Source organism: Trematomus bernacchii, unplaced genomic scaffold, assembly GCF_902827165.1.
Source record: "Trematomus bernacchii unplaced genomic scaffold, fTreBer1.1, whole genome shotgun sequence".
Lineage (NCBI taxonomy): Eukaryota > Metazoa > Chordata > Actinopteri > Perciformes > Nototheniidae > Trematomus > Trematomus bernacchii.
In genome coordinates, this window is record NW_022987567.1 from 856,730 (window position 1) to 883,637 (window position 26,908).

Below are 26,908 nucleotides of genomic sequence, written 5' to 3' on the forward strand. Positions count from 1 at the left end.
TAACCACAAAGCCCTTAAGCGAGACACAGAAGTCCAGCCTGCTCCGTCATTGTCAGACATGCAGCGGAAGTTTTGCCCCGGGATACCACAGTGCATAATCCACCAGGACTAACAGGCCATTACGCAGTGTAATGTCCTGTCATAGTGTAGGTGACCAGCCATGGGATTATGATGGGGTATCTCATTTAAACACAAGCAACAGGGTTATATCTCCAGATGGAGAGCCTGGGATGTCTCAGCAAAGAGTGGGGCAGGAAGCTAATGCTGCTCACCATTGGATACTGACACAACTTCTGATACTAATCATTGATAAAAGTATAGTAACAACAAATGCAAAAAGAGCAGTATTGGCAAATTGATTAATCGAACAAGCCAGGGAATGCATCATAGTTTGTCTTGATAGGATGGGAGATAAAAACAGTCTTCACTATGTTGATTACTATTAATAAAATCTCCATTAAATAATTGGTGTCCCCATGCCCATACTTCACATTTAGTTGAGATACTGTAATGTGCATATGTTCCTACTCCTGTAATATAAATATGTTATTGGTAAAAGCACATTTCACATTACCAAGTATTACATTTTTCATCCAGTGCCAGGTCAGATATTTAATCTCGTTAAGTTATTTTCTAATGAGATATTTCCTGCTTTGAATCCAAACTTTGGCATCTATGATTTTCATGTAGTCAAAGGTATTTTTCCGGAGGTTTAATTGCCAACAATTCCCCAAAATAAACAAAACCCTAGATATTTTAAGTGTCAATATGGCATTTAAAAATGTATAGAAGACTAAGAAATGAAACCTGATACTATATTTATGATAAAAAAATACTTTTGGGAATTAAAAATAAATCCAACGCATCTAAGATGGAACCATGAGGCATCACATTTTAAACTCACACACTCTATCTTGCCCAAACAGTGAGTGTGTGTGTGGCATATTTAGCTGGGTAACATGAAGTCTGATCTGTCAAATCGATAGCGTACCATATTTATCACAGCAGCTCACACACACACACACACACACACACACACACACACACACACACACACACACACACACACACACACACACACACACACACACACACACACACACACACACACTTTTCAGGTAATCTGGTAGAGGTAGCATTACCTTCTGTCTGCAGTTATCCACACCTCTTTCCTACACACACATACATACACACACACACACATACACACACATACACACACACACACACACATACACACACACACACACACACACACTGTAGAAAAATGTATATGTCAAGCCAAACGGTACAAGGACAGTGATGAATTGAGGCAATGCTGTTCCATCACTCTCACACACACACTGCAAAGTAGGTTTTTCTAATCTTGCCAGTGTGTGTGTGTGTGTGTGTGTGTGTGTTTGTGTCTATGTGTGAGTGCCAAAAACAAAACAACACAATTTATCCCCCAATATCTCACACCCTGCTATTGCTTCACACCTATTTCTCACTCTTCTCAGCACTTATTCCGAAAGGTTAACTCTAATCCTAAACTAATACCAAGACACATTCACAGAATTGATGTTGTAGTCAAACATGTTTACTATACAGGAACACAAACCCAATTTATACACATCAGGTGAAGCATGTTAGTATCAAGGCGGAGTGATAGGAAATGTTCCAAATATTGTGTTTCAAAGTAAATAAAAAGAAAACGTCCTTGGTATTCCATTCCATGTGCCCTTTGTAGTGTCCTTGGAAGAAAGCTTAATTTTCTTTAGATGAAGCCCATGCACTTGGTCATCCATGTGAGAATGTGTAGGGGATTTACTCTTCTTATCACTGCTAGCCAGCATAGCTGAAATCCACCCTATCCCCGTTTCTTGCACATACACACACACACACACACACACACACACACACACACACACACACACACACATACACACACATACACACACACACACACACACACACACACACACACACACACACAGGAACAGGAGTCCCATTACGTTCATGATGATAAAGAGAGCATATAGCGTGATTTTAATTTGGACTTAACACAAGTGCTGTCGCCCCTGAAGACCCGTGTGTGTTTGTGTGAGGTTGCACTTGACAGGTGTTTTTTCAAGATAGCACATATATGTTGTTGTACATGTGTGTTTGTGTTCGATAGAAAGAAAGTCAACGAGGTGTTTTTGCATTTGTGAGGATTTGTGCAGGGCAATAACTAATTGTAATTGTCTATGAATTAATCGTTTAGCCAACAACATGTTGAATAATTATTAGTCCCAGGATTGAAAGTAATTGTATCTAAAAAAAAAGAATTGCAAAAACTAGAAGGTTCAATGATTTAAGACTGAACAAATACACAGAACATGTTTGAGTTTGAGAATATTGAACCAGGTTGTGTTGATGAACGATAAACAATGAGTTATCATATTTGTTAAGTGCGTTTTACAGAGAGCCAATTATCTACAAGGAGTTATTCACTCATGATTAAATAAGACATTAGCAGTTAACTCATGTATTGAGTTTCAAATTCCACCCAGTCCCATTTAATCATCAATTGATATCTTTTTTTGGGGGGATTTTTGCCATTTAGACAGCTGTTGGTTGGAACTGCTTAGATTTTTTTAATGAGCAAATTCAGCCATAACATGCTTTTCCGCTCCAAGCCCCTCTCTCCTCACATATCAACATGCACTACATCTCTTCCTTCACCCTTTTTTCTTTCCATCTCAAACAATATATTCATCTTCTCTGAGAAGGTCACAAGGTCCTTCAGGAGAAAGGTACCTTGTTTAATCCCTGACGTTTACACACACTCACATACGCATGAGATACAATAATAGAAAAGATAACAAAGCAGACGTGATGGTGGAGCACAGCATTCACTTTCTCATGGACACTTTGACATTTAGAGGCAACAGCTTTCCGGTGTGATTTCTTGTCACTGAGCAGCATGGTTTTTGTCACACTCCTCTGATGAATCACAGCCTCGGTGCTAACTGCCCCACTTAACTGTCAATGGCCATTATAGTAATGGAATACGTACAATTTACACAACAGGTAACAGCTTTGGTCTCTTAAGAGTGAAATTGAAGCAATTAGTGTACACAAAGGATCTGCCTGGGTATTGATTGCTTCAATCAGCATCCTTAAAAGCAGAACAATAACCTCCCTCTAAAAATGACCAAACCTACTGCCTTTATATTACCAACTCTACATTTCTCAAGCTTACAAAATGGATATGGTCACTGTGACGTCACCCATTGGTTTGTTAAGTAAAGTTATGAAGCTTCTAGTTTGGCGTCACAATCTTTGTTTAGTTTACACCGGAAGCTAGAGGGTGGAGTAAATACAACCAAACCCATACAAATTACATATTTTCCGGCAACCAAATGTACTTTAATTGACTTTTAAAAGAGTACAATAGGGTTAAATTGCACCAAGACTGGACTACATAGTCTTATCCCAACATAGCCCCGCCCTAAAGCATATGCTGCTCTATCATCTATGTAACTCTCTATGGGACAATAATTTACTACTGCACATCATGCTGTTTTTAAGTTAAACTTTTGATTGAGACTATTCACTTTTCGGGAAAATGTTTCTAAGGCTAAATAACTTGGATCATTCTCTCATTGATATTTATACAATTGTTTATTATTTTTGCTTAAATCTCAGTTATTCGAGGTCTCTCACCTTATCAAGTATCTATATATTTAAAAATGTCTAAAAAAGCATTTGGCATTTTTTGACTGCTCCATTAAACCCGCATAACTGAATGCCAACGTGTAATAAGGGAATACCAAAAAGTTAAGTTTGCTTTGACATCGACATTTCTTAAAAGCCATTTGTTGAAGTATTTTCATTTTTACTATAGACTGCTCATATGTCCTTTCTTTCATGGAATTTCACTCTACTTGAGATTGTTATGTTTTTCAAATGGTGTTTTTTATGACGCAAACCTCGTTACTCACACTCAGACTTTCATCAGGAGCACTCGTGCCAATAGCATAAAGGTGAAATATGTGTGCTTGTGTGTGCTCAAGAGGATGGAAATGTTGAATAATACACCTTCCTTCAACAAGCACAGGAGACATGAATGCTCCTGTCTTCACCTATGGCTTTAAGACATGTACACTCATGCCTTCAATATTGAGATACAGGGAGAAAAAGCTTTCCACTGGCTTGTGAGCACCTCAAATAGGCAGGTGAGAAGAATGGTGTAACATTTTCTAGAGGTCACCTGTTGGACCTGGATACGCAATGAACAGACATTTACACCATGGCCAATAAGGATTCCAATTTCTGATTGGCCTTTGGGTGTGGGAATTCATTGTTTAGTTATTGGACATTTATATGGCTAACCTCTGAGTTTAATGTTAGAATAATTTGGAAAAACTCAATGATGAACCATGGTAAGGGAAAACATGGATACAAATCTTTATATCAAAGATGTACCTTTATTTTGAAATTCCCATGGCATGATTGTGTCACCATTACCGTCCAAGCGCACCGTGTTTCAACATATTCAAAAGAGCTTACACATGAGAATTGTGGCACTTGTGAAATCCTATTGTATCGATACAGAAACTATAGAATATCATGGGAGACTGTGTGATATCTGCAATTATTATAAGGTCCAAAGAATCCATATAATCTTGTATCGGGGGGGAAACTTGTCATTGTCTATCTGTGAGTTAAAATTATGGCATCAACAAATAGATGACTTGCCAACATCTCCCAACATTGAAAATAAATAGTTTTTATTAACCTGGTTTTCCATGTAGCATTTGGAGGATGAGTTCAGAAGTCTTGAGGTAAAGCCATGAGAAGACAAAAGAATCACGGCCAAAACGGCACATTTTTGAGTAACAATCCAAGGTGAAAGAGGGAAAGTGAGACGGCCCGTAGCATGCTTGCGTGTGACTGTAACACATAACGTCATCTCTTCTGTAAAGACACTTTTAACTTTAGAAAAGCCGTCAACATGTCACAGTCATAGCAAACATCCTGTCACTTGCGTCATTAACAACACACACTGCATACTCTGCTCCTTAAACTCAAGGATGAACTCGACAAGCATAACTGTGCTGATGGAGGACAGGGCCAGCGTGTACACTCACGTCGTACTTGTGCTTTCAATAGGAAGATAGCGGGGAGAATAAGGCATATAAAATGTGTGTGTGTGTGTGCAAGAGAGAGGGCAGGTCTGTTTTGAATGAGAGGAGAGTTTGGAGCAGACGGAGAGGCCAAGCTACTGGAATGTCAACAAGCCGGGGAGAGGGCTCTGTCTACGCATGTGGGCAAAACCCTGCCCGCTCTCAAACACACACACACACACACACACACACACACACACACACACACACACACACACACACACACACACACACACACACACACACACAAAAACACACTGATACACATTAGGTTAAATGAGCTCATACACTTCGGAACAAACACAAATATAGCGGCTGCAGTGCACACGGACACTGGCATACAGATGTGCACAAGGACACAGTGATGTCTTTGGCTATACAAATATACACAAGTGATGCACACACACATAAACACACACCCAGACTCCCCCCCTGTGTTGATACCCTGTTTGGAGTTGCGATGAGCCGTGTAAAATGAAGAGCAAACATACCTGGATGTCATTATAGCTAGACTTCAGACATGCCTATTGCTGAAGCAGAGGGGCCTAAGACTAACTGTGTGTGTGTGTGTGTGTGTGTGTGTGTGTGTGTGTGTGTGTGTGTGTGTGTGTGTGTGTGTGTGTGTGTGTGTGTGTGTGTGTGTGTGTGTGTGTGTGTGTGTGTGTGTGTGTGTGTGTGTGTGTGTGTGTGTGTGTGTGTGTGTGTGTGTGTGTGTGTGTGTGTGTGTGTGTGTGTGTGTGTTTCCTATTTGTACATGTATCCACACATAGAGAACATGTCTTTGCACATACAGTACGTGTGCCAGTGGAGTGTGCTGGTGTTTCTAGGAATGTATTATCCGCCTAAGTCTGAATAAGCTCAACTGTATGGCAGCATTTTAAATTATGTGTATGTGTGGACAGATAAAGAAATACATACTCGGATACTTGGTTGTCCTGATGTTACAGCTTTGACATGTCTGTATCTTTTTGGTTTCAGACAATAGCTTACCTGTCTGTAGCTTCCGGGTTTGTGTGTATTCATGGCATCAGTGTGGTTTTTAGCCACTGAAATGTGGATATTTACTGTTTTTCTCAGTTTTATACCGATCGATAACTAAAGGTAGGGTAGGTAAGAATGGAGAAACCAGCTCGAGTGCGCTAGAATTTGAAAGTACACAACCGGAAAAAATCTGCCCCTTCCTTCAGACTTCCTTACAGAGCCCCTCCTCAAACACACACAACCAATGAGGGCACGAGATAAGTTTATGCACAGATGGAAGGCTGACAGGCAGGTAGGCCATCCAGTTATTTTAGCCGGGCCGGCTCAGATGATTGGTCGTGCTTTTTACATTTGTTTTACCCAACATTTTTTATGTATTTATCGTCAAAGCATTTAATGTATTCATTGCTATCGGGATGTTAAGAGCATTCCATGGAATATAACAAAAAGTGTTTCTGAAGTGAATTAGCTACCCCACCTTTAAGGTGACATCTTTGTATTTGGACAGATAAAATCAAGACTTTTAAAGACACGTTATTGGACTTTGAGAAACTGGAATGTATATTTTACTTTATTTAATGACATCTTAGTGATTAATTGGTTAGTCTAAAACTCAATTGACAGATGAATCGATAACAAAAATAATAATTAGTTCAAACCCTGATGTGCGTGCGCGTGTATGTCTATCGCAGACATGGACAATGAGAATATCAATGAAGGTTAATTTGCGAAAGAGATCCTAACATGTCTATAATTGTGGTTCTTGGCCAATAATTAAAACAATGATGATGGGGCTAATCTGTCCTGGCTTCTTCAGCTCTTTTCTGCCAAATCTTTAAACAAAGGCAGCACCGGCTGTGACCCAATGTGCAGTATCTAACCAGCTGCCTGGCAGAGAGAAAGAGAGAAAGAAAGGAATAACGGAAGCAGAAGAAACAAGTGACTTTTGGGTACATTAAGGTAGAAGTCTATTGATTCTGGCTGTCTACTCCGGCCGGTTCTTTCCGCTTGTTATTGACTGTCTATTCTCCACTGTTGCACCAAAGCTGCTGCCTTATGTGCTGTAAGGTTTTTATTCATTGCATAAGGGAGCATATTTGAATTAATTCCCATATATTTTCATTAAAAAGAAAGAAATGCTAATGTTTTTCAGTAAAGAGGAACAGAGTTCAGGTTTTAGATTGTATGACTTCCATTCCCTTTGCCAAAAGGAAGATTATTCATATTGATTCAATCCCACCTGGACTCAGGCAGAAGCAGATAAATCACCTATTTCCTGAAAACCTGTTTGTGTGTGTGTGTCTGTGGTTGTATGTCCGTGATTTTTGTGGTACTGCGACTGCAAATCTGTAGGGGTTGAAAGTAACAAAGTACTTTAACTTACCGTGAATACTCATTTGTCAAACGTGTAGTTTATTTGTATAACGTGTGTAGTATGTCCTCTTTAACACAATATTACCAGCTACTTTGTACATAGTACCATGCAAACATTAACAAACTACAACTTTCAAATGATATGACAGAACAATACTATTCTATAATACAATGAAAAGTGTCATTCTGCATACTAAGACTGTTAGTCTCTCAGTCTGTTATAGTATTGTAAGAAAAGGCTCCGGGTACTTCTACTACTGTATGGAGTCATGAATGTTTTTCAAGATGTAATGATGCTTCTGCTCAGTTCTACAAATGTATTTTGGCTTTTTTTCTGTCATGAAGTTTTCCAGCATATAACATGCACTCGTGGATAGACTGCGTACATTTCGAAAGCTAAAAAAACGTACATTCTGTGTCATGACATCTCGTTCTCCATACTGTGCATGTGGGCTGTGTATGCCTACGGCTTACTGCTGCTTTCTTTTCTGTGTGTGTGTGTGTGTGTGTGTGTGTGTGTGTGTGTGTGTGTGTGTGTGTGTGTGTGTGTGTGTGTGTGTGTGTGTGTGTGTGTGTGTGTGTGTGTGTGTGTGTGTGTGTGTGTGTGTGTGTGTGTGTGTGTGTGTGTGTGTGTGTGTGTGTGTGTGTGTGTGTGTGTGTGTGTGTGTGTGTGTGTGTGTGTGTGTGTGTGTGTGTGTGTGTGTGTGTGTGTGTGAAAGGCTTGAAATGCAGGTCCTTGCTAATATACACATACTCACCCGTACAAACATCCTTTAAAATTGTACTCATATTTTCAGAAGTGATCTGATTAGGGGAACAACTTTTATTTTTGTATTGTCAGGAGTCCGACTTTAATCTTTGATCTATACATTAGTGACGGTCATTATTCCTAATCATCATTATAACCTGCAGCATTGATTAACCTACATTCCTTTGAACTCCTAACAACCGTGCGCAGTGTAAAGACTGATCTCCCCTCTTTGAAGTCAAAAGTATCCATGAGAGCTACTGGTAAAGAGTGGGCAGATTGTCAAGGAAAATAATTCCCTGATAACGATTTGTATTGGAGGAAAATGTTGTGCTGGGCATCATTAGTCTTCCTCTGACAAATGACGAGCGTGAAACTGAAAGCAAACTTGAGCATTAAGGACGGAGAAACAACACCGCCGGCTGGGCTCCAGTTCAAATAAATCTCAGTGCGTGCACACCGGGGCTCCTTGAAAAAGTTATTTGTCTTACACGCTTTTTTTCCCCCTCCAGTCCTTCATAGCATGCCGGCCAAAGCTCGGGAGAGGGAGTAGTAATCTGTGATTTCTTGGCTGCTTGGACTACCAATGCGAGAGGATGTATTTTGCTCATTTTTCCCATCACACCTTGCTTTTTGTGTTCCTGGATCGAGAGACAAAAAGAAAGCAGGTGGACATGCACGTACGTCGGTGTGTGTTTGTGATTCAGTGCGCGTCAGTTGGTGCCAGCACTGTGTGTATTGCTACATTTCTACAGTCACACATGATTGATTGCAGCTTCAGACCTACTCATGTGAGGGTCCCTCGGCACCCAGCAGTACTTGGAAAACAGTCACACGGCCGACACCGGGAGCACACAGCCACGGAGAAAAAATCATCCTTGTATTTTTCCGCACCTACAGGGAAATAGTCCCTGAGTCCGTCTAGAGTGGTGGTCCTTTCATCTGCAACTCTAAAAACATTGAGAATAATGCTGGAAGCTCCACTGTCCTGTGGTGGAATTGTGCCCGCGCTCCATTTAGCTGCCGTAGCAACAGCTTGAGAAACCAGGCTGATTGCTGATCCAAGCATCGGATGATTGATGGCTTCATGGCAGCTTCTGCACACTGGAGTTCAGCAGCAGGGAAGAAATAACGTATATGCTTTCCACATGCACATAGGTGCCGTTTTATGATTACTTCCCAGCGTTTCACATAGTATTATAACTAATTTGAAATTCTTAAAACAAAATGTATATATATATGTATTACTACGCCCCTTTTGCAAAAAACAACCCTCTTTAGAAATGGACCTGCTATACACATTGAATAGCAATATGTAGCTGTCATGGAGAATACATGTTCATTAATTTACAAACACTCACTTATCTAAGATATCTTACTTAGTGAACTTTTTTGTTTACTGTCTGAAACAAATGAACAAGCCAGACATATATCATTATGGTTAATTTTGAGTGTTAGAAACCCATTCAAAATCCCAAAACCCTTCATCTTGGCTGCTCTTTATGCGGTTGAACTACTTCCTGTGCAGCACCCAATTAAGGAATGAATGATTAAGATTACGTATAATAAGTTGGGGTTCTTGCTAAGGAACACTTTATTCATTCATGTTCCGAAGAACAGATTCTCCCTTTATCCATTATGTAGATAAAAACTAAGTGATATTTCTCCCTTGACAGATATATTGTCACAAATAAATTTGAGTCACAAATAGAAACAAATTACTTTCTCAAGTGTGTAAAATGGGACTTGGCAGGCCAAATTACTTACTCAAAGCATTCTTCTGGTGTGGATCCTAAACCTGTGATGGCAGCAGATTTCAAGCAGAAAAAAAAAAAGTTTTTCATCAGCCTCTCTCATAATTGGAGCTATCATAACTTTTTATTGCGATCAAGACACATTTAGATCCTGTCAAGTTTTCACATTTCCTTGCCACTTCACCGCCTCGGTCAAGGTCATCGTATATTTGCACAGTGTTCCCGTGATGAAGGCTGTAACTTTCGCCGATATTATCTTGGAACCCTGGAATATTGTCGTATATTACAGTCCATTAATTACGCCGGTCATTTATCTCTCCGTCCCCCTCTTCTCATCTCTCCCTCTGAAACCCTTCCCCCCTTTATCTCCCATTTCAGCCACTTATCATTTCATACTTTGTTTCATCCCCTTGTTAACTTCCTCCGTGACCCCTCTCATATGCCCTTTACTCTTTCCTCTCTATTTACCCACTATCTCCTTATGCTTTCTTCTTCCCTTCTCTGTGTATTCCCTTCATTTGGTTTAATAGATGAGCAGCGTAGCATTAGCAATGACCTTCATAGTGTTGCTCTCTGGGAAGGCTTAGAGCAATGTTAGCCCTGTTATTAAACAATAAGATTAGGACTGCGAGGGAGGTTTCTGCAGGCTTATGTGTGATTATCATTATTATACAGTCTCGCCAAAGGGGAGTCATATTCGATAACGATTCATTATAAAAGTAGATAATAGCAATCTCATATCCCCTTTCGAAGGGCTGTGATTCTGCTACTGATATTGCACTTCATTTCATTTTTATTTTCTTCTAAAAAAATCATCTATTTTGCTTTGGAAATACACCAGCATAATTATGGTTTGGATTATCCATTCATATCTCAGCACTGTGGACGCCTTGGCTTGTATTTCTCTCCACTGATTACAGTCTGCTGCGAGACAGCCAGTCTGGGTAAAGACGGCTGCAATAACCTCATGGTGGGTCAACAAAATGCTAATTAGGAGTTTAGATTTGGCTCTTTGCTGATGTGACAGAACATAATGGGGTTGTGATGTTCACCATGATGGATTACCACCAATAAACACAATTGTTTGTGCCAGTGGTCTCTTTTAACACGGTGGAATTGAAACCAGCATCTGCCTGGATGGGAAATATATTCAATGTGGACATTTGGGAAAAGGTCATCAGGTCATTAAGTTAATTTGATATTTAACAGGGGAAATCAGGAAAAATCCATATTTGAGAGGCTAAAAAACTATATTATTTTGATCAAATACAATTGTTAACATTTTATTTTCTTGAATAATTGACTAAATAGTGAATGGAAAAAAGGCGGCAGCTTTATTCTTTCTTTTATTCTTAGCTGTGGTCATCAGCATTATCCTACTTCATGTAACCACCTTTTGGATATGGTCAAAAGTTGGTGAAAAACATTTTAATCAATCTGTTCCTTCAAAATAACTCAATCAATAACTATTTGTAGTTTAGTTTCAAACATGTAAAACTCGGGTAAGATCCCTTTTAAGATGAAGATGCTGGAGTTGATAAGAAAAGAAAGATAGCGACTCCGGCTGAATTGTGTGCAGACAAACAAATGTAGCCGGGTGAACACATGTCTCTCCCAGCACTCGCTGTTTTTCTCCCTCTCCGCCGTGGAATCCTACAGATGTTTCTGATCAAAGCGGTGTTCTCCAGCTCCTTTTTCTCTCCATCTCCCTGTAGCCGAGTCTCAGGAATCCATCTCCCATTCCTCATTTCATGACCACTCTAATCCGGGGCTTGTAAAATATTAACTGGCCTACTCGCTCTCAACAATTCGTCCTCCCTCCTGCGCTGTCCTCCTTTTTTTCCTCTAACTTCTTTCTCCTCTTCTTCCTCTCCTTATCTCTCTTGCGTCCACGCTCACAGAACATAGACATCTAAAATGTGAAGTATCAATTAACCCGGTCGCCTACAAATCTCCTCCAGTGGCTTCCGCAGGCCAAAGGATGAGGACGATGACACACAACACTGTCTACATGCGCGGCGGCAGGTCCGAAATAAGATGTCAGGAAACAGGAAGTGGATTTATTTGAGCGTTGGTTGCCCTGACTCATGCACAGAAAACACACATTCACACACACTTCCACAGCTGCAGCTGCCTCACATGAAAGGAGAGGCAGAGAAAGAGAGAGTGAATGTTAATCTCTCTGTGGGAAAGAGACAGGAGAGGATAAAGTGATAACTTAATTCCAAGATGTTTGCAGAGGAAGTGGGTGCGTGTGGGCGGGGGCAGAAGTGTGTATGTTTGTGCATACTTCGATCCAAAGCGTGTTTGTTTTTTGGCGCCTGTGTGGCCCCTGCGTGTGAGCGTACACTACACGTGGACCTGGATCTACAGAGCATCTGTGTCGGCTAATTAATATGCGCGAGGCCGTGAAAGTGTCAAAAGCAGTTTATTGCAATGCTTATTATGTCATACAGGAGTTAATCTGATCTCTCTTATAAATCGCCGGCAGGGGGAATTTTGCATTTTTGCTGTGTCATACCACAAGGAAACAAATTTGAGGCGCCTGCCTAACCAGCTCTGGCGCATGCTGACCGAGGCAAGAAAAGTGTGATTGTAAAAAATGATTAGAAAACAGGGCGGGGAAGAAAATAAAGAATATACACATTTTAAGTCTCAGTGCACAAAAGTGCTAATTACTTGCACATCCATTTCTACAGGCTGTAAATAATGACTACTCTCATTAATCTCTTGTACCAATTATGTCAATACTAACTTCCGGGTAAAAATAAATTCAATTTCCTTTGCAAACACTTTATTACATTATTTCCTTAAGCCTTTCCTGAGTCGTCAATTTTGCCCAGAAATATTTTTTAGGGCTAGAAATAACAGTTATTTGTATCACCGACTTTGACTTTAGTTTGTGCTAAAAAGTCAGAAAATATTGAAAAGGATCCATCCCAGTTTCTCAAAGTCCAAAGCAATGTCATAAACTGTCTTATTTTGTCATTCCAAACCCGAACACACATTCAGTTTTATTTGTTATTATTACAAAAAGGCAATATTTTTTGCAATTATTGCATATTAAATGACCCTAGGGCTGAACGCATGACTTTAATGCTTTTGAAGATTCCTTCATAAAGTGAATAGTCAAAAAAGCAATTTCTATGTATTTGACACTATCTCCGGATAACTTAAACTCTCATTTGCATCAAGTAACACTATGCAAACCTCTGCTTGCCGTCACAACAAAAAGACACATAGCTGTATGTGATTGCAGCATTTGAAGAATATTCGCATGGAAATAATAAATACGTGTGGCTTGGGGGCTGCATAATGATTTGCAATGATTGTGGAATTATCTGGATAGCCGAGTGTCCGTGCTCAGGAGACAATGAAAAGACGAGAGAAGGCCAAAGCTGACGGAGAGGTGGTGGATCAGAGGCCCTGAGCAACAGCCCAATCACACACAAATAAGCCATCTGTGATCCCATAAAGCATTAGTGTCCACTGCTTACCACCTACCCTGAATAAATACATATAATAAATGGACTGATTGGATAATGTATGTTGTGCTTTTCCAATTTAAAACAATAGGTTGGGGAAAATATATTGTTAGATTTGAGTCTGATGGTTGGTTTTCAGAAGCTTGGACGTCAGTTAACCCGTTTTGGCGGGGAACTAAAGCTGTTCTCTCTTCTCTGTACAAAGCCACCAGACTCTAATGACAAAAACAGCTATTTTTACCGAACAGAACTCAGGAGTTTGCTGGTCTGCAACTACCTCAATTGGTTGGATGATTTGTTGTTTTGTTCGATGTTCACAAAGAGTTAGGTTGTAAGTGCCAAAGTCTTACAACAACACAAACAAAAACACGGTAGACGAGCAACCCTGCTTCGCTAGGTAAAACAACTATGTTTGTCAATGAAGTCTGGTGGCTTTGAAAAGGTTGAATATAACGGCTTTTATTCCTCGACGAAAATGACTTTCTGATGAGAAAGTATAGCAGTGAAAATATTCTTATTATGGCGCACTCATAAACTGATATTGATTTATTTTGCTGTTTGAAATGGGTTTTGCTGCGAGTATTAAATTGTGAGCCTACTGTGCCCGTTTTCCCATCTATTTTCCCAAAGTGAGAGCACGTTATGCTGTAGACCATAAATATAAAATATAAACTTTCCATTTAGTAATCATGCATTAAAAAACATAGCATTTTAGTCCTTTATGATAATAAATAATCCCTTCAATTCAGCTTTTCGATTAAAGTGAAAATGTACTAGAAGAAAATAGGTATCTCTTTGCAGAAAATAAGATCAATAACCGCCGCTCTACCAATCAGTGGTTAACTGTGTGCGTTTTATTTCTCTGCGCCAGTATAGATGGCCTGGGCAGAATCAGCATGTGCAGCCACCAGAGTGAACAAATCTGATCTTCTAAACCTAAACTGATAATTCTCCTGGGCTCTATCTCTGTTTGTTAGCCAATCCAATATTTTACTGTTGGACTTTCAAAAGGCACAGCTCCTCTTAGGCATACAAATGCGATTCGCTGATAAATGTTGAAGTGAGTTACAGCCCGGCTGGAAAGCGCCAAGGCCTGATATGCACATGCCAATGAATCCAATAGGAGGGCTACCCACACACACACGGAGAACTACACATTGTCACACACACGGTATCACGCACACACACAGGAACGCAGGGAATAGAACACTTTCGAGATGGTAAATCAGAATGCCAGCGTTGAACTTCAATTTCATTTCACGCCGTTGTTGTGGAGTTGGATCGTAACTTACAGCTGGTTACTCACACAAGCACACACTTTAAACACACACATGCCGAGTGAAGTCACAGATGCAGAATGATAGAGCCACACTCTCCGACATCTGAGTGTCAGATATATTCTATAAATTGAAACGCATACATGCACACACAGGCTCACACAGATGGTCCACCATAATCAAAATTCATCTGTTTTCTAATGTAGTTGAGATGATATGTGTGTGTGTGTGTGAGGGGTTGTGTGGATACTAGATATGTCTCTGAATATATCTGAGTCTGAGACTGTTTGAGTTTAATATGCACTGATGTTGACACTGCAGAAGTCCCTGTTAGGAAAACGTGCTTGTGAATGTTAATGAAGAAATTAAACAACCTTTATTTATTGCAGAGGGATATTTGTCAGAGCGTAAAACAGTGGTTGGCCATGTTATTTTCCAATAGCCAATACTGATATTTAGAGAGCAGGTTAGCCAATGCCAGATATATAGCATGTATTGTTGTTTATAATTGTTGTGTATTTTCTTCTTTTGTTTTCTTTGCATTTGATACAATGCAACAATTGACTAATCATGAAATTAACCTAACATTAAATGAACATTTGGTTTACAAAGTTACTGTCTGCATTATCTTAAAAAACTGTAATTATAAAGTTTGTGTGCACTTGCATGTATTAGCAGGTAGCAGCATATCATTGTTTCTGAGAGATAATTTACAATAAAAAAAGTACATCAATGAAAATAAAGACAAAATGAATGTAGAGGCCTTACTGTACCTTGTGATGTCTCAGTGAAATACTATTATACAAAGACATAATAATAGGCCTTGTGAGCGAAGGCAATGGCCAATTATTTTACAATCACTTTACAACTAGTCGGACATTCAATGAACTAGTTTCTGTAACCAGTGATGACATTTCATTATTTCTACAACAAAGTAGGTTATTTGCTTTCATTCCCGAATATATCAGTATGACCTAAAACCTCTGTTAGTTGGAAACTAATTTGTCAGTCAATCCACATGTCCATTACAAGAACAGATCCTATGAGAGTATTCTGTGGCTCTACTTGGGGTTTAATCCACTTTTTTCGTATTCTCATTGGACATTTTGAGGAGGAAGACATTAAGTCACTACAAAAATGTACTTGCAGTCCTGTAAGCCTTAACCTAGTCTCCTTCTCTGAGTCAATATCCTCACTTCATGAGCAGAGGTTTGATGCGTCTGCAATAGAAAGACAAAACGATGTGGTGCCCGATGGCTCTTGATGTTTGAACAAGTAATTCCAGCAGTGTTTAATCAAATCAAACAGTGGGGCCACTTTTTCTGACAAATATCCTCTCTGACACTCAGCCAACCATCATTTGACCTTCATTTACCTTTCTGGTTGAATTACGGTTAATTAAGGTGCAAAAAAAGAAAGATGTTCTTTTAGGATTGTCCTTCCGTCACGTAAAGCAAACAACACTTTGGCTCTTTTCTGTACCTCACAGAATGTCTCTTTGTTCTTTTATAAAAGGGGCAAACTCACTCTTTGGCTATTTGGAGTGCCTTCCAACCCATAGATGGAAGGAAATGAGACAGCGCAAGCCCTTTTTTTCTTGGTTACCTTGGTCAGATAACATGGAATTCAATAGGCTATTCAGATTTGGCTCCCTTTCTTGTCACATGCTGGATTATTAGAATATACCACCCCTTTTGAATATCTCCACCCAAGGTTTTGAAAACGACCCATGCTATTTTTCTTGCAAGCCAATCAGAGCTGGGCTTTTTCGGGAGCCGGCCTTAAAGAGACAGGCACTAGAATGGGGCGTTTGACACAGAGTGTAAATACAGGTATATTCAGATGGACACTATGGGAAAAATAATGTGATTTTTGAACATAAAAAGCATGTAATCAAGTTATAGTGGAAATCCAAACTACATGTATGAGCCTGGTAAATTAGCAGTTGTCACCTTTAAGTTCCCCTTTAAACTACCATTGTGACCTTTTCCTGTCCTTGTCAGTTTGTTTTTCCTTCTTTACAACCAACTGCACGTATTGTTTTTCACTTCTTTACTAGACATTGTATTTTCTTGACCTCCACTGTTATGTTGAACACGCATGGACTACGAATCTGACCAAACAACATTTCTTATTCTAAGTTTATGTGTTATGCTTGCCTTCATTTTTGTATGGCAATATGTTTATTAAGGCATAATCCGAGTGTGTACACATATTTGTGATTGCCATTGTGTTTATACAATTTATAAACACGAAACTGCACATATTCCCATGAGTGTGTATGTGCACTTATGTATTGTGGACTTCGATATGTATGAGTAGAGTCTTATGTGTTTTCATCACTCATGTCAGTTTAGTAAACAGCCCACGGAGCCATACATGCAGTTCACCGCCTGTGGGTTTGTGTGAATATGTGAACTGTGCTTGTAATGTCCTGCAGGTCTTAACAGCAGTGACCTCACAACATGACCTCCCTATGCTAATGTTCTGCTCTGGTAAACACCACAGGGCTCCATAAGAACTTCAACACACTCGGTGCCCTGCAGAATCCTACTATGAATAAAACGTTGAACCTCCATGTAATGGCAAGCGAATAGTTGCATCTCACTGCTAACCCCTGGAGCCCCAGTGTTCCATATTATTGATCTAAGCCATAAAACAACTGGATACCACATAAAAATATATTCCAAACCAAAACATTTACCCAAGTTTCATTCATACATTTCGGATATGACATATTTGATATTTGATCTAAACCTGAAAACATGCAGAAAATGCCAGGCTATGTCCCCCCCTCTATCTCCCCATTTGAACATTGTATCTCCAATAAAGGCAACACATAGGAAGATCTGCTTCAGAAACCATTGAGCCTTCTGAAATATCTACTTAATGAAAATAATTGTTCACTACTTAGAATACAAAATGAATGTAATGTAATGTAATTAAGCTACCTTTCAAACCAGTCTAATACTCTGAAAGTCACATAAGAAAACGTTCAGTTGCAGCGATATCTATCGTCCTCAATTCTGTTTTCAATCATTTTTTGTTTCACTCATGAATCGTTATTTGTATCATTGGTGTAACTCACTTGATTTAACCTCCACAAAGTGCTTAAACCTTTGTGAAAATAACTCCAAATATCTGATCTGCTCTGCCTCTAGGAGAATTATAAACAGTTAAATCACGAAGGCCCTGTCAGTCGGCATCAACATTAATAAGGAGAATAATGAGTACAAATAGTGAAATGTTAGCTTTGTGAAGGACATAGATGATTTTCATTCTCGTTGGCCAGTGAATAACAGTGTTCCAGCGCTGCTTAAAATGCCCTGTCTATTACCAAGAGATCGATAGCACTTGAGCTGAATGTCATTATGGTTATTAGGCCTGCTAGTCTGTATGCTGATGAGGCATGAGGACATTATGCAGGCTGCTGCGAGAGCCTGTGCATACGTGTGTGAGTACATGAGTGTCCTCATAAGTGTAGCTGCTTGTGTTCCCATTGTTGCTGTGAGGTGTATTATGCAAGTGTGTGCAGAATGCTCAAGATCAGCGATTTACCCCCGATGAAGGCTGAAGCTTCGGAGGTGAGAGTACTATGGAGAGTGGAGAGGAAAACAGAGAGAAGGACAATAAGATAGGGGAAAAGTAGACAGTGAAAATAACTTACTGAATAAGCTACGGGTGCAACATGCATCAATAAATAGCTGTTTATAAAGTTTGTTTGTCAGTTTTAGGCATGGTTGGGTCCATATTCGTGAGTATTTCGATGGGCAGTGTCTTGCAGCAATATTTGTTTCCATGCTAAACAGCAGTATATTATGATTATTTATAATAGCCACATTTCAGACAGTGTGAAACAGGCACAACGTGAGAGGAGGGTTAACTCTGATCCGACAGGAGAAATAAAAGAAGAAGTTCAAGGTAGAGGACAGAAAGGAAACACAGTGAGAGGGAGAAGGAGCAAAGGCTACAGAGACGAATGGGTATTGGAAAGGACTGAGGTTCAGAGAGAGTGATGCAACCTGAGCAGATAAGGACGACAGGATGTGGCGGCAGAAGAGAGAAGGTCAAAGAATCAAGGACATTCACGGGAAAAAGCTACATAAAGGTTATTTCAGCAACATATTCGAAGGGGCATGCAGAAAATACTCATTTCTGATGAGTAGGAAAAATATCATAGTTTCCCTTTCCTAAGACAACCTAATGCCACTGAAGGCAGTGAGAGGAATATTAAGCCAGGGACCTTTTCAAATGTAATATATATGTTTTTAATAATACGGTCTCTCCCTTCGATAAGTAAGTAGATTTCATAACTAAAGAATACCCCATAGAATAATGATGTTCTCAGAAACTCCAGTATAATGCGGGAAAAGTTTCTCCTCTCTCTTCTTAGTTGTCACATAAAGCAAGTGCACCAGCAGCATCATCATCAAAGCTAACATCAAAGTCAGAAACTTTATTTTTTTCTTTTAACCAAGATGCAAATAAGTTTTTATGTAAATAAAGTCACACATCCGTTCAAAGTGACTCAACAGAGGGGGAGATCAAAGGAAATTGGCATTTCTTGCCACCACCATGCATATGCACGCACATTATTTGGACTCGGTGAAATGGGGTGAGCAGGCATGCAGAACAAACTGGGATGGACAGACAGAACAAGAGACAAAAAAAAAATATAGACCCCATGAATAAAAGACGGAGAGCGAAGGGGAAGTGGGGGGGGGGGATGAGCGACAGATAGAGAGGAAGATGGAGCGAACAAACAGTGTCAGGTTAATGTTAATGGGGACAGGGATCTTGTGCTATTAATAATAAATGGCTCCGTTATGGGACATGAAATATACATGAAACACTACGTTAGACATCTGTATCAGCTGTGTTACATCCAGAGGAGGAAGCTAGCTCGGGTGGCAAACAGCAAAACGAGAGGCATTGTAGTGAGAATGAAAAGAGGGAGGCGAAACACGAACAAAAGAAAAAGACAGGGAGTGAGACATCACACTAAGACAAGGATCTTGACAGTATCTGATTCCTGGGCACTTTTTTTTTCTTCATAGACGAGAGCTTTTTCCAAAGATGGGGATCAATATTTCATTGTTGTCTCTTGTTGTGCTGCTGATCCTCAGTGTTTAAGTGTTAATCTGAGGTCTACACTTTGTGTGTCCCCGTGGGACTTGTAAACAGAGCAGGGCTACTAACCCCAGTGTCTTGGCTAAAACCCCAATCAGGCTCGCATATATCCCTTAACCCCCCAGGGTCACGGTCCACACAACTTTAGTGACCCCAGGGACCAAAGCAGTGTTGGCAGCCAGGTCGCTCATTTAAGGATAAAAGCAACACGGGTAACAGAAGTCAGAGAGGAGAGACACTATAGAACTCTCCAGTTTTAAAAGAAAAAATAGCATTTTTCTCAATGCCTCTTCTCTGTGTCTCTGGTGAAACTAAATCTGGCTCACTGCATGGAGGAAAGACATGTGTTCTTTTCCCATTCTGTGCTCAGCATTAAATAGTGATTTCTGAACTCTGAGGTATTTATGAATGCTGTTTTCATACACAGTTTGTGGCTCTAGCTACCAAAAGTAATGCAATGTTATTCATCCAGAATGCCCCAAAAAACAAGTAGTAACTTATCGAAAGATATCAAACTAAATGTTGTAAGAGATTATTGTATTTAATGAACTGTACAACAAGTGTTACAATGTATCCATTGGTCCTTCACTGCAACTACAAATCTGTGGTTAGGGTTAGCAATGTACATAGGTAGAGAGTAATATATAGCCACAACTAATTTGGTTGACTTAAAGATATTAAATCCATACATGTAATATCCTTGGCCAGTTTATTCAATCTGGTGAAAACTATCATCAAATATTACAGTCATACACAATTTTCCTTTTTTTGTTGCTAGGGACTAGTATGAGTGTCACCTTGGGAAGTCCCTTGACAGAATATCGTGCTTGTTGAACATGCCGATATAATCATATATGTCTCCATTTTGACGGACCATCATTACATTAAATCTCTGCCTCTTTGTGTCTCCAGTTGCGAGGAACCAGTATGAGCGAATGGGCAATGATGTCACCATGCAGTGTGGCTCCCTGGACAACGACGCGTCAGTGTCATGGAAGGTGAACGGGACGGACGTGAAGGCCCAGCACCACCTCGAGGGTCCCAGACTGATGCTGACCGAGGTGGACCTGGGACACAACGGCCTCTACAGCTGCTTCCAGAACCCGCACGGAGAGAGGCGCGACACCATCTACCTCCACACCGGCAGTAAGTAGCCAGACAATGGCCCGCCGAGCGTTATTACAAATAAGATGTGATGAATCTTTAATCATCCCAAGGGGGAACTGGGTTATTGCAGCAGTAAAAAGAGTGAGCGGAATATAAATGAGAAGTGTGGTGCAACTGACCGTGATGCAGTAACTTCAAAAGACAAATGTTCATTTATAATCATGAAGCAAATGGAAAACAATACACAAAAATAAACGGGACTAGCAACTACAGCTGTTGTGATTATGCACTCTGACATTTTAATGTTCATGATTATGTTATGGCGTTCTTGTTGGCGGTTCTCTTCAAGTTACTTTCTTACTTATGGTATTGCTTCAGGCTGCTGACTGAATCCGGAGTGGTTCTAGATGTTCACTGTGTCAATAATACATGTGCTAACTGGCTTGATCTGCTTGTAGTTGTTGGGCTTCCTGGTTTAAGAGACAGGGGGCTTGTGATTGGCTGCAAGGTGAAAGGAAGATGACCAAATCACTGTCTTTAAGAGTGACCAGAAATGAAAAGTGACATTAAAAGTGACATGAAGAAATAAAAACTGACCTTTAAAGTAAGATTACGAAATATAAAGGGACATTATTCATTATTGAATAAAAAAAAGGGACAGTTAAATAGAGATTATGAAAAAGTGACGTAAAAAGTTAGATTTCAATATAAAAAGTGACCTTATTAAAAGTGAAGTTATCAAATAAAAAAGTGACATTAAAAGTGAGACTAGAAAAAATAAAGCTGACAGAAAATCCAGTATACGTATTATTAAGGAAATATGCTGTTATGAAACTAAAAAAAGAGTCCTTCGAAAAAGGCATTTCATATGATTAAATAAATACAGTTATTAATTCTAATAACAATGCTGTTTAAAATAACCATTGCAATAAGTAGGATAATATAACATTTCAAGTTCAAGCTTTGAGTTTAAATTATTTCTATTTCTATTTTTATCCTTTATCTATTCATATATTTTAATTAACAATTTATTCATTTATATAATTGATTTCATATTTATTAATGTAATGTTGAATTATGGAATCCATACACATCTGCATAATGTGGTCACTTGCACAGTAAAAACCCTTCAGCCAAATTACTATTTTCTATAGTCAGTAATACTATTAGAAGGTCTGAATATACAACTTGAATTCAGATACATAATCATAATTCCTTTTATATAATAAAATACTATTATATACAAAGACATTCACATAGTATTTACAATAAAAAAAGATCACAATCTACATAAGTCCACATTGAAGTAGGGAGTTGTGAATTGTGATGATATCAGTCCTTACAGTACGAGCCGCTGAAAGTCTCAAATGATTAGTTATTAAAATGGCATTTGGTCATTTTGCAGTTATGGCTGTGCATTCTAATAATCAGACAAAAAGCTAAATGAGAGTCAATTTAACGGCATGTCACAGCGGGCTGTGTCCTTTGAGATCCATTATTCTGATATGAAGGTTTAATATACCGGGCATGTGCATAATAATGGTTTTGACATACGATAGGATTGCATTTGACAAGCAACCCGGAGCATAATTGGAATAAAATGACCTATGTTAAACATGGTATTAAGCAAAAAACCATGCTGGGATTTACAATTTAAATGGCAAATCAACACAATAATAAAACGTTCAGAGTGAAATAATCTTCTAGTCATTGTTAGTAAAGTGTACGCTTACATTTCACAACAAAACATAGATGTTCTAATGTTTTAATACCTGAAAGACAAAAGGTACATACATCTTATCAAGGGTGTATCCGTGGAGGAGGAGAGACTGCGATATCAGCGCATATCTAAAGCGCCATAAACGAGAGCAGTGACAGGAAGTAGCTGCATATTGGCACATGAGCAGAACAAATTGGGTTTCTGGTACGGATTGGGCAGCGACAGCAGGTTGAAATACATACATTGTATATTGTAGCAGAAAAACATGGATATACTTCTACTCCCTCACACACGTTCTATGTCCCTCTATGTGTGTCTGTTGCTAATATAAGCAATAGATAATATTTTTTATTTAATTTCCACGGCAATCATGCTGCAGCTGCTAGCTGGCGAGCAAGTTAAAATAGATCTTTGGCAACAGTCACTGCAGACCACTTCAAAACAGTGCCAGAAGTGACACTTTGTGATACACTGCAGGAGAAAGAAAATCATCCCTCCATATGGCATTGAAAAGCCAGAGCCCATACCATATTTCTTATTTTTGACACTGTATTAAATCCACCTCAGGTCTATGTCAGGGAAAGGTAGATTGGTTTACCTGAGCTGAGTCCAAATGATACCACAGTAAATGGAAAGGAAACTCAAAAAAACAAAGCTGCAGACGGACAAAGTGAATGATTTCCACTCGTCAACAGAAGCGATAGAACGCCAAGCCCACCACCCATCAAGGTTTCATTCCCATGCAAATGTTTGATGAATGAGACTGCATGGTAGTGTGACAGTTTGCTTAATCATAGATCGCCAATGATGAATGACTGAATGCTGAAATAATACTGAATTAATGAGAGTTTCATGTTATGCTAGATTATGTCAGCAGGGTGAATGATGCAATGCATAAACCGAGCAGAATGCATGTGTGTGAGAGAGATGGAGAGATGCATATACTTTGTGTGTATGAGCTCGTGCATATGTTCAGCAATGGTCATTTCCTTCAAAAACGCACAAAATAACGTTCCCATACAATTTAACTGCATATCGATTGCATAACGAGGGATATACATTTTCTCCTACAGTATATTACAGTTCATTTCAAAACAGGTAGTTGTAAATACAAAAGTAAAACACACAAGACTCATAGGTAAAGTTTAGAAAAAAAGCATGGTTTTGCTTAAAGGGGACCTATCATGCAAAATGCACTTTTGTACGTCTTTTATACATGAATATGTGTCCCCGGTGTTCCAGGGAACTCACCAAGTGTCAGAAAACACAACCCTCTCTATTTTCCTCCATAACCAAATCTCTAAAAAAAGGGGCTGCAACGGATCTGATAAAAACTGATCCAGATTTGAACACTGTCCTGACGTCAGGACGGTGGCGCTACGGCTATTGGACCAACTCCACCAATCAGGAGGAGACAGCCACGGCCATTGCCGTTCGAAAGCGCTGGAGACGCTGTAGTACATATGCCAGGCCTGGAGATGGTGCTGTTCTCACAGAATCAGCCCTTGCAAAAACAGAGCTAAAAAATGTCAAATTGAGCGAAATGAGGCATGGCTAAAATGCATGATCTGTTTGGTATTATGAAAAAAAAAAAGTATAAATATGCCTTATATAGGTATGGTCCTACACTATATTATTCAAATATAGCAAGATAGGTCCACTTTAAATTGGTATTTTGGCACGTTATTATGTTTTACAGTAAGTCATCATAGACTTCAAGGTTTAAAGTCCAGTGTTGTGAATCAGTTACCTAAGCACATTAAAATATAAGACAAAAGAAACAAAAACACTTGTGATTGAAATTAAAGATTATATTGTCGTGCAACAGTGTAAGAGACAGAACACCTGGGATGAGTTAAAGATGGAGCTTGTGCCTTAAGACTGAGACAATTTCACAGATGTTAAAAACATTTACTTGATAATGTCACACTAGACATTTGGACCATCATGTCATACTTGTGTAAGTGATCCTTAACCGAGGTTCATACTATTAAGAATGATTCAGCACTGTTAACAGAAAGACAGAATAAGGATTATCCTATATGAACGGATCATTACATAAACAGTAACGCAGTCATTCGTCGTAAAATGTATGTGTGTTACGACAAAATCAATCATAGTCTAGGAATAATTATGTTTTCCTCAAGCCTAATAAACAATGCAATCTCCTTGTATAGGAATGTGATTTATAGTTTCAGTCGTCCGTTTTTATAACCAACCAAACCATCCCGGTTCTCGTCCAATAACTAATTTCTGCAGACTCTTAAAAATAAATCGTGTTTTTACTTTGTCAAAATCAAACATAGTGTAGGACAACTTGTGTTTTTCTCGAAAGCGTATTGGACAATGCAGTTTCCTTGAATGTTAATGTATAGTGTCGTTTTATAAGACCATTATTTTCCAAATGCGAGACTTAATAATAACGGCGTATTTGTGTCACGCCCGAAATCCAATATAGATCAGGACAACGTGTGTTTTTCTTGAAACATATTTGACAAAGCAATTTCCTTAAACTTGAATGTAAATTGTAGTTTCCCACAGACAGTTTTCTAACCCCCAAAACCTACATTTCTCCATTTATTTTCTTTTTAACATATATGTGTTTTGTCAAAATCAAACATAGTCTAGGACAGCTTGTGTTTTTCTTGAAGCGTATCGCACAATGCAGTGTCCTTGTTTACCAATGTGATCTATCGTTTTAGGACACCAGGCTGCTCAAGTCTGAATGTGAATGTGTGTTGGAGACAAATATATTCACAGTGTAAGCATTCTTCAGGGGTCAATCAGAAGTTTGTCAGAACGACACCTTAGCGGCCCAGCCTGGCAGCGCGTGTAATTGTCTTGACATCAGTTGGTGATTTCATGACCAAAGCACGCACTGGGGCAACATCAACTTTTATTCTGCATTTAAACTACAGATGTATCCCTCTTTGTCTCTCCGTATCACAATCTGCCTTTTCTTTTTGATCCGTCATCACCTCCCCACTGTATCCGGCTATCTCCGTCTCTTTTGTTTATTTTGTCTTCCCTCTCTATTTTTATCTGCTTCTTCATTATGTTAACTGTCACCCACAAAACGTTAAAGTGTCTTGCACATACAGCGATAACGACATCATGACAGGCTACACTTGTTGTGATTAGCATCATGATGATAGTTTGATTTTATGCGGTGTTTATTGCGTTCACCTGGGGCTTGTTATGTTTTACACGGATAGAAGTGTTATCAGGAGAACAGCAAAGAGCCATCTGTCTACGCCTTATTTCATTTCTCCCCTTCACCCCTTTGTCTCTTTGTACCTCAAACTTTGTTATAATGTCATTTTTGTTACTCTTGTCTCTTTGTTGCCACTATATATAGCCTTTATGATTTCCCTTTTGGGTCTTTTCATATATCCATTCATTCTTTATGTCCTGCCCTTGCCTGTCTCTCTGTATCATCTGTTCGTCTCACTTGTTCTGCCTCTTTGTTTGGGCTTGCAGTTTATGGCGGCATATGTTAGCTGTGTGTTTACACTGGTTTGCATTAAGAACAGAGAACGTCATACAATGACCCCGAACCAGTTTGTGTGTATGTGTGCTTGCACCACCTTCGCATCAGTTTTATTGGGCTTTTTGTGATCTATTTCCAAGAGTGTGTCATCACAATGTCAGCAAGAAAAGCTTGTAAGTTAACTTGTATTCTCATGTGAAGGTTGAGCGCCGCTGTGAAATCTGTTTCTCAATTATTTCAACATATACGCAGGGTGTTTATATTCTGTCTGTCACTTCGGATACATTCAAAGCTACGGTGCCTTTAAGAAACTCCAGAAATTCAAATGACATTGGATTTTGTGTTTGTATATGCTCACGGTTAGAAGCGAGGACTTGCATGCCGATGCACACACATGGCAGGATGTTGATGCTCTATGGTGTTTAAAAGAAGGTCAATACCCATCTGTAAGCAAACACTGTGGGACACGCACAATAAACACAGACACACACCAGCACACCCTCGTATCACAGAACTGGATGACATCTTTAGACACGATCTGCTAAAAGAGAAGTGATTTATAACAATAGATAGACAGTGATTCAGGAGAAATGAAATAGCATGGACGGTAAAAGTTCATTATAATTTAATAAGCAAGAGGTCATAAAGCGGGTATGCTCTTTGGTGAAATACAACATCCTTTTCCTTTC

The 26,908-nt window shown here is 39.3% G+C and overlaps 1 protein-coding gene across 4 annotated transcripts in view; it reads left to right on the forward strand.

Moving 5' to 3' along the window:
• The window catches only part of cntfr (ciliary neurotrophic factor receptor), a 219,461-nt gene that overhangs the window by 100,311 nt on the left and 92,242 nt on the right, over positions 1 to 26,908 (forward strand). For all 4 annotated transcript variants that reach the window (XM_034125970.1, XM_034125971.1, XM_034125969.1 and 1 more), the window contains one exon: positions 20,815 to 21,048. In XM_034125970.1, coding sequence (XP_033981861.1) covers positions 20,815 to 21,048 — 234 coding nt within the window. The remainder of the gene's footprint in view (positions 1 to 20,814; positions 21,049 to 26,908) is intronic.